The sequence below is a fragment of the Taurulus bubalis genome, assembly GCF_910589615.1.
Source record: "Taurulus bubalis genome assembly, chromosome: 19".
NCBI lineage: Eukaryota > Metazoa > Chordata > Actinopteri > Perciformes > Cottidae > Taurulus > Taurulus bubalis.
Window position 1 is genome coordinate 15,352,001 of NC_136607.1, and position 10,173 is coordinate 15,362,173.

The following is a 10,173-nucleotide window of genomic DNA, read 5'->3' on the forward strand; positions in this document are numbered from 1 at the left end:
GAACATCAAATGTGATTCTTCAAAGCCGAGCCTGTCACGAGTCTTGTGTGTGTGTGTGTGTGTGTGTGTGTGTGTGTGTGTGTGTGTGTGTGTGTGTGTGTGTGTGTGTGTGTGTGTGTGTGTGTGTGAGGGGGGGGTCACTAACACAAAAACAAACCAAAGATAACTTGTGACATCAGTTCACACGCATTTCAATTCCTGGATGGCGGTGCAGAGTTAATCCCACTTCCACGCCGGATTTAAAAAAAAAAGGGGGGGGCTGACTGGCAAAAAAAAAGGACGACAACAACACCGGAATGAGGAAATTGACGAGTGCAAAGCCATGTGCAAAACAAAGTTGTTCATCGCTGATAACCCTGCAACCTGATGATCCAGAGGTCACTCCGCTCAAGTCTCCCAGAGGTGGTCCGCTCCTCTGTCCCTTCCCGGAGACGTCCAGCAGACAGCAGCCCTTCCACGAGCTCTCTGCCGCGCACCCGGTGATGATGTCTCTCCTCCTCCTCATCACAGTGCTGTCCTCGCTCCTAGTGCGCGATGCTGCGGCGTGGGGCGCCAATGTCAAGTACGCGGTGAACTGCCCCGGCCAGTGCAACGCGGAGCGGTGCGGCGGGACGCAGCGCTGCACACGGACCGTCCTGGATGACTGCGGCTGTTGCCAGGTCTGTGCAGCCGCCAGAGGGGAGCACTGCTACCGCACGGTGTCTGGCATGCACGGGGTGAAGTGCGGACCAGGATTATTCTGCGAGTTCTACAAGGACGAGGACGATTATGGGGACGAGTATGGGATCTGCAAAGGTACAGACACGTTCAACGTTATAGTGCGTGCCCACCAGGGTGCTGCTTCTACCTGTGTGCTGCGTTTTGAATGTGTGATGCCCTGATGCACCAAATGCAGTATATCCCAGCATGTTGGTTCAGTATTTAAGGCTCATATTTGTTGAATTATCACAATGGAGATTGATATATGAGTATTGGTTTTACAGGCACATTTGCAGACTTATGCATCATTGCTTAAAATGAAAGATTGACATTTAACTTGATATTTAACCCATAGACGTTGGAGTTGAGACATTCAAACATTAATGCTTGTGCGACTACCCACTTGCAGTTTACCCATTTCTCTTAATTTATCACTGATTTGGCCTATCATTATTTTTACTGTGAATATGCATCTTTGACACTATAGAATATGGCCCCAATATCAGATCCAGTTAGAGGCACTAACCCTTCTGCGAAACAAGGCAGACAAGTCTAAAGTAATGTTTTCTTTCTTCACAGACTGTCTGTATGGAACCTATGGGATTGAGTGCCGCAAGACATGCAACTGCAAAGGTGGCATATGTGACAGGGAGACAGGCGCTTGTCTCACCCTCAGATTCTTTGCCAAAATCGCCGGAAAACTCAAGACTGACCCTCAAGAAGGTAAATAAATCAATAAATTATAGATTGTTCTTATTGTCATTTGTGAAATTGCCCAGTTGCATGAATTGGAAGAGTAATGGACTGTCTCACTTGTGTTTCCAGGGGGAGAGGTGGGCTCAGGAGAAGTCAGCACTGCCCAGAACACGGATCAGCTCACGGACAGATCCACCGCTCAGAAGCGGCTCAACCCTCGCTGACAAGTGCTGACAAGACTGAATCTATTCAGTGTAAATGTAGCATTAACTTATAAATGAAGTGAAAGATATATTTTATTATGTTAAACAATGAGAAACTTTTTTACAGCATTTGGAAGTTTTGTTCTGTTTGTTTTGGTCCTCATTTGACACAAGCATCTTTTCTAATGAAATACACAGGACTATGTTATTCTCTTTGTCTCTGTCCTTCGTCTGCTTCTCAAGATTAGCCCGGAGTCTGTCAGTGTGGACCTCATTTAGTGTGCCTTCATGCATTATTGTTGAGAAAAAGAATAGTTGATGTCACATGAAAAGGACCGTGCATTTAATTACAAACTGGACACGGTAAATGTTTTCATGGATTCATTGTTGTGCACTGAATGTTTTGAAGTTTTCCATAATGATATCTTATTTGTACTGTATATATGGAAAGCGGATGTGGAAAATATCATGTATGTGAAACCAGCCAATGTAAAGTAAGCCTTCACAATTAAACCAAAGTTATCACAGACTCTTTTCATGTTGTTTCATTGACTAATAATTCATTAATCATTTGATACAGTGATTGTATTTAAAAAGAATCCTGAGTGGATTTATCATGTATAATAAATAATTACAAACTATGCAGTTGCAGATTCATATTTCAGGCAAAAGTTGAACCCATCCAACTAATTTGAATATACAGTAGACCCTGTCCATAAAAGCTATCCTATTAATTATAATGGATTTACACATGTCTGTGTATCGAAACAAGTATAAATGTTGTAAAATAAAAGAAACATAATAAGCTATCACCTGAGGGGAAAGTCAAATAATGATCACATGACAACGTGGAAAAAGTTTGTCAATTGAATTGACAAAAGTGAGTTGATAAACAAAGTAGTTTAAAGACTAAAGGTAACAACACTTCAGTATTGTCTTCGCTTTATACTTCTGTTTATCGCCGTGTTACTGTATGAAACACTTCTTACGTCAAACTGCAGCTGCGTCCTCGCTGGGGTTTTCTTCAAGGATCTCTTTGTTCTTTACTCTTTGTACTATTGCATTAAAAAGGTTGGAATTGAATCCAAGAGAATATGTTTCCTCTGGGTATTTTCAAATAAAATGTTCGCTGACTTTGAGTAAGAAGACTGAGGAGAATCTATGACGTGCACTGAATACAGTATTCCGAGAACAATTTGACATACACGATGACACATTGCACCTTTGAAAAAATACTTTGCCCAAAAACTGAGGCAAACTAAATTGTTAATAGGATTTCTGTGAGAAAAAAAGAAGGAGAAGACGTTGATATTCTCAGGATGATATGAGAGGGATTTATTTATGGGAGGTGGAAAAGGCTTCTGGATAGAAATATGTCTTCTGAGTAGAAGGAATTTGTATTTCCCATGATGATGTGAAGTGGTTCAGTACATCCAAACAGGAGCAGCGATTGCTGAGAATTTGTCAGGCATGCTTGACTCCTAAGTCTTGGAACGACCTACTTACTCAACTTCCACAAATGGCCAAATATTCTTTGGTCCCATGCAAAACACATTTGTCAGTCATGGAAAAATATTCTCACCACAAATAGCAGACGAAGAAAGGAAGAGCAAAGACTGGGAAATGAAAAGCAAAGACTGGGTATAGACCCGCTTTACAAATGTTTACAGACCGGAAAGAATTTGGGGAAGTTTCTCTGCCAATGCAGAGAGAAACTTATCAACTCAGCTTTGGCTTTATAACTGAAATACAGCCACGGCAGACAGGACTTACATCTGTCAACATGGGGGGAAAGCATGAATACAAATGATTTACATTTTGAGGCATTATGGTAATTCTTGAGAAATGCACATTTTAACTGCAGGAAAACACACATGAAAATCGTTACTTTTCTCTCAGCCTCTACTGAGACTTTCAAATTTCACAATATGAATTAAATAAATCATTTTCCTGAGCAAGAAGACTGATTATCTTCATATTGTATGTGAGTTGCATGCCACTTATCAATGTACTTTACCAAATTAAACTGGTTTATGCATAAAGAATACAGTCTTTGCATAATATTTGATGAAGATTTTAATATATCAAAGTTACAATTCCTTTAATAATGTATTGTCTTTGAAATACAGTACAGGTAGCTTTGTGTTAACTAGCAAATCATGTAATGGTAAGTTATAATCTTCAGAAATACAAGTCAACAAAGTTGTATTGTGGTCTTAAAAAATGAAATATGCACATGCATTGGCCTGTAATAAATGCAGTAATCGTTGATGACAATGATTCGTTTAAATATTCATCATCTTTTGTAGTGCGAAACATCTAAATCATATCATTCAACATTTTGTCCCAATTCTGTCCCAGCTAAAAATATCCTTATTAGCCTCACCTCTGACTCTTGCAAAAATGTTTTCCAGTATTCAGCTTGTTTATTTCCTGTGCTTCCTGACACCTGTGAAAATGTCCCTTCTTCCTGTTGTTGTTGTGTCTGCCCAGGACGGGAATTTAAAAGCCAGGTTTTTTTTCTTTTCTCCAAGAGACAGTCTTGAAAAAGCAACAAAGGCTGCGTCCTCTTGTCGAGAGATAGAGTACACTTCTCATCCATTTTATTACATTTATATTCAAATGAAAGCTCAACACTAAACACCCACCAACAAACAAGCTGTCGCTGAATCAAATTCCAAATTTGTATGTACTTCAGATGAATATGAGTGACAATGAGCGTTATTTTATAACTGTGATCCACGTTGTAATTTCAAATCATCTCTTCAGTAAACTAAGTGGGAAATGAGAAATTTGAAATATTGCAGGGAATATTTTTTGGGGTTTTGAAACAGAAAACCTGTAAGTTGCATCAAACTTAGAATGAAAGGAATGTAGGTCAATCTTTCTTCTCATGTTTTACATTTAATATGAATGATTATGAATGAATGAGATAAAGTTTGTATGTTAATAAGTCGTAGAATTCAAAGGCTAATGAGGTTTTGTGAAACAGACATAAATCCAAGGACACACACACACACACACACACACACACACACACACACACACACACACACCGTGATGCAAACAGGTATGGGAGCAGTCTGTGTATGAGAGCAGGAGTGTTCATGAGCGCTCGGGGCTCAAATGTTCCTCTCGTTCCCCTGAGAGCGGACAGGCCGAGGCCTCGCAACCAAACAAAGGACCCTGGAAAATAACAGGAAAGCGTTGGTGAGAAATACCCTTTATCTGACTCCCTGAACACGTCACTGCCGCCTCTGCAGAAACAAAAGTGCGTGAATGGAGTAGTAAATAACACTGATTTACTACAAATAGATGTTCTGGTATTTACAGTTTGGCCCCGCCTCAACAGGTTGTTTATTGTAGCTGTAGACTAACATGGCCCAATGGAGACAACATGTAAACACTGGGAACAAGGAAATTAAGTGTGAGATTGATTACATGGATAGCAGATATCTAAACTGAGGCTTATGAATTATAGCAAGGAGCACTTCAACTATCAGGCTGTCATGTCACTTAATTCAAAATGGGAGGCAGGCTGATTAATGAACTCTTTGACTCCTTTATTTAAATACTTCTCAGGAACAACAAGAGTCTGGAGCCTCGACCTCAGTGACCTGACAGATGTTTGTCCCATGGAAGGATTGTCTTGTTTCTTATCAATGAAGAGGTTTATTATCACTCATCAGAATTAGTATATGAGGCCAGTCAAAAATGTAATCCGTAATTGTCAGATGTGATTGCATTACTTAATTAAGTGTTTTTTCCTGTTGAATGATTGGAGCATAAAAAAATCCACTTGTGTCTTTTTTTACTCCCTGCGTCATAGAACAAATACTTTTACCACCACATCCTGCTATTTTTTACTATATACAAAATACAATCAGAGAAAGCCCTGAGCCAATAACTATTTGTCTGATACTGTGGCACTGAGTATACATGTCATGTGATCATAGCCACACAAGGAAAAGTACCATTTCTGACTCTATTGAGATCAAATCTGTTATGATGGGATGTTTTTAGAAAGGCAAAAGCTTTTATAAGGAATTCTTGCAGAATTTCATTAATTAGTGAATTATGAAATACAGACAGTACTTAGGAATTGCAAATGTAACACTTAAAAAGCTTGAATTGCAGTAAATACGTTTTATTGAAGAAGGTGTGAGGCAGGAAGCATTTGTGATGTAGCTGGTAGGTTGACTAATTGTAAAAATATAGATCAAGATTATTTATTTTGTATTGTAACACAAGTTGTTTATTTAGTACAGTCACACTTTGAAGAATGTTTTCATTATATACAATAAAAACATAATTATTTCACAAAGCTGTGAAATTATACAGAGATTTTGACCATAGGTTTTTGAATGTACATATTTTTGCTGTATCAGATGGACCTCTAGTGGCTCCATGATGGTATTGTATCACATCATTGTTTTGCATTTATTTTCTATCAGTTTGTCTTGAAGCTTCGACAAACGTTGGATAACAATCTTTTACTTTTAATTTGGGTTTAAGTCTCTGTCTATTTATAACAAGTCTGATTTTACAGCACTGACCCAATGTCAATTGTATGCTACTGACATAGTGCCTTACACCATAATATACTTCCTCAAACAGAATATTAAACATATGAGTATTAATGTGTGTGTCTAGAGTTAAAGAATAAGATACACAGCTATTAATACGTTTGTTTAAATTCCCAATCTGAACGTTTTCCAAGTAACCACTAGAGAGCAATATTGCATCAAGAAAAATAAGAAGAGGAAAACTTACTGACAACTTTATCATCCTAGAACAGAAAATTAGACTATTGCAGTAGTAAATGATGGACTTCATATAAGAGCAAGATAAAATATCTGGGGACTGAAAATAAATAATTACCATGTTGACCAACTTGTGTACCGTTGTATTGGAGTAAGTAGAGATTAACATAGGTCAATGTTAACTGGAGTTTTCTAATCAATGCCGACAGAAGGAGGAAGGCCAGAGTTTTTGCATCGACCTTTTAAAACAACAGTCAGCAAGTTAAGAGAAGAAGCTGCAACACATTGAGGTCAGGACACAAAATGGAACAGACATGTGACGTATACAAAATAATGTACTGTAGGAGGTGACCTCGACCTCGAGAAACAACAGAGTGTACTCCCTCACATAAACACTTACTGTTAACAATCTTATTCAAGAAGACGACCTCTCACCGTTACAGCTGGCTTACAGTCGCTTTTCAATCTTTTTCCGTTTGTATCTCTCGCATTTTATGCTTTTAGAGAGTCGACAGTAGAAAGCTGACATTAAATAAGGATTAGGGTGACATGCAACAAAGTTTCCCACCCAAAGTCAAAGCAGATTAATGGTTGGCACCCTTAACCTTGACTGTCTGCTGTTTGGTGTTGAGCAGGTATTGTGTACAGTGGGTTTTTAAAGCTTTCTTGTTGAAAATAAATGTGCCTGCTTCATCCAAAGTGGATACTGATGAAAACATTGTTTTGCAGGCCGTAAAGCCAAAAATGATGAGCTGAAAGAAGCTACAAAAGCTCCGTCTGGGCACTGCAGAGTCAGGTGATAACTATCTGAGTACAGAGCAGTCAGGGGTACCACATATTAATACAGCATTATTAGAAGCCCTAATCAAATTTAATGAGTTCCAGTAAAGGAGAAAGGGAAAGGCTTTTTGTCTGACTGAAACAGGCCTCCAAAGATTTCCATTATCTTCCCAGAAGTCATCAACTGTCCAGAACCTCTGACTGCAAGACCATGAGAACGGCAGACCCATAGAGAACATTTCAATTCCCAGTGGTTTCCTCTGTGAAGATTCATCCGTTATTATCTCGTGAGTTATCTCCTATCGGATAAGGTCGCCCAGAGCATCTCATGGGAGTAAATGCAGCTCCAGTTTGTTTACAGACGGGCACTTCTCACATCACAAGGTCGCAGTGTTTCATGTGCAGCATTCCGCGTCCTGCAAATATAATAAAACATGCTGAAGGATGCCTGAGAACAGATGGCTCAGAGCCCACTGTTGTTTGCTCTCAACATTTCATTTAAGCTTCAGCTAATGAGGCTTTTCACAACTTCTTTTGTTTTGTGTGAAGATTAAACTTTATTAGGAGGAATGAATTTTACTTTTCTTTTGCTCACTCTTGACCGTTGAATATAAATATCTTCGCATAGCTGCAAATAAAAACATAATTAATAGATAAAAACTTTTTATATAGGGTAATAAAATGTAACAAAGAGGACTCTGAAGCAAATAGTGCTCCACCAAGGGCTGTTAATGGTTACTGTGCATTATTGTCCCAAAGTCAGTATGAAAATTGGATTTTGAAACTGAGCTGGAGCAATAAATACTATATTTCAAATCACCAGTAAGCCATACCATGTTGGGTGCAAGTCTCATAAGGGGGTTAAAGAGGGCATGCACATTAAACCGAGTTAGCATGACTTATCTAGATCTTTGGTTCCCGACCTGATGGTCAGGACCCTCCAAAGGGTCCCAAAATAAATTTAACAGGTCTGAGGATTTTAAAGTTAAAAATAGAAAACAATCTATATTTATTTTGCACAAAGTTGTATGTATTTAAAAAAAAAAAAAAAAAAAAATGCCAACTTGTGCTTTAAAACAAAAAAAGTGCTTGAAACATCAAGCCAAAAATCACAATCATCAGTGATGAGTTGTGGAAAGTAAACAACAGTTTGTTTTATGAGGGGTCAGGAGCCAAAAAGGTTGGGGATCACTGGTGTAGATGACTAGAAAGATGGTGATGTCACAAAAAGATGGTTTCACGGCTGAAAATGTACCATCAATGCAGGATGTACGATTCTGATGACTTTATTTCAGGTCGCTCCAGAGTACCGGTTAAACATGGGAAACAAAACAAAAAAAACAAAACAAAAAAATGCAGAAAGGTTACTGATGCCTTGACCAGATAAGGCACCAGATAACCTTCTGAAAGGAGAAACGCGTCAGTATTAAGCTTTGGACAGATTCATGTACTGCTGCTGCCACTTTGATCAATCATTTGACAAATGCTGATAGAAGGTCCAAGTGTAGCGTTGACCTCACTCCTTCTATAGATCAAACGGATCAATAGAGAATGTGTTGAGTCTGACCCAACCACCTCAATAACCCAACCAGGGCTGAATTATGTCTCAATGCACACAAACACTACCCATTTCCATTCTCATATGTGAGTCTGTAAATAAACTAAATCTCATCCCGGTGATTTGATTTTGAGGAAGTAATTATTGTTGACACATCAGCCGCCTCCTACACAGATTGGAATTTCCCTCCCTTATTAGTAATGAGTGCATTTTCCAGGAGCAGGTGCCTGTGAGCGACACATTGAGGTTGTGTGAGGCTTCTGAGTCTGTCGTGTGGTGATAATAAATTGTGCCATTCACCTTTCAGTATTTATATATATATTTGATAGGTAGTGAATATATTCTTATTTTTGTATGCGCTTTTTTGCTTTGTGTTGATCAATCTATATGTCTATGCTAAAAAAACGTAGAAGAAAAAGCCTCCATTCTGTATCATCTGCAAAGTTCTTTCTCTCCAGCAAAACTTTTTTAATTACACATAATCACTCAATTTTCAGTTTTAGAGCTGGCATGACAACCATGCGCTAGAATCGGAAAGAGAGTAACATTTTCAAACGTTGATTTAATTTGGCCTGCGCTCTGTTCATAAATCAACAGTCAATGTCTAGTGATGAAGCCGGTTGTGAGGAGTCGGCAAGGAGCTTAATGATTGCATGATTGAACTCTGGAATGTACTGCACATGTAAAAGCAGACGCCGTAATAACTGTGAATTCTTCACATGCACGACTACAGTGTAAAATATTTGATATTTTCTCCATTTATTATACACATTTAACATTGTTATGTTTGTGTGCTCTTCTTCAGAAGGAACCACTGCAGGACTGTGGAATTAGGGAGAAATGTTAGACCACTCCCACGTAAACAAGATGCGCTTTCCACTAGTGTGTATACAGCTGGCTTGCACCAAAGTGTCATTGAATAAATGTTTGTCGAGCTGCAACCATGCAGTCATTTGTATACAACGTCTTGAAGGCACCTTTAAACTGGGGCAGCTTTCTGTGTTTGGATGCAGAATTACTCACAGATGGTTTATGGGAAACTCATGATGTATATTCCACATTATGAACCATAGGAAACTTTGGGATTTTTTTGGCTGTTAACATTTTGAAAAAGACTGGAACACAATGTGAGAGCTTTAACAACTGCAGTAGCTTGTGTACAACCTGAAATACAAGAGAAAGTCAGCCACTTTGCTGAAGCTGCTCAGTCAGAGAGCTCTCATCTTGAGACTTCCTAAAACACGCTCAAACACACACACACACACACACACACACACACACACACACACACACACACACACACACACACACACACACACACACACACACACACACACACACACACACACTCAAACACTCACTTCCCCCTCCCTCTCTCCTCCCTCCTCCTCTCTGTAACCAACATGCACACTGTTCTCAGACTGAGTGTGAGTGTCTCACCAGCCTGGATGACTGGAGGAGTTGGGGCTGCATA

General features: G+C 39.1%; 1 protein-coding gene across 1 annotated transcript; it reads left to right on the plus strand.

Moving 5' to 3' along the window:
• Positions 1 to 366: 366 nt before the first annotated feature.
• On the plus strand, positions 367 to 2,118 carry esm1 (endothelial cell-specific molecule 1; the record flags this gene model as incomplete). Its single annotated transcript, XM_079235544.1, is given in 4 exon segments — positions 367 to 417; positions 420 to 795; positions 1,279 to 1,422; positions 1,525 to 2,118. Coding segments are annotated over 4 exon segments (666 nt in total). The 3' UTR covers positions 1,620 to 2,118.
• Positions 2,119 to 10,173: the final 8,055 nt, after the last annotated feature.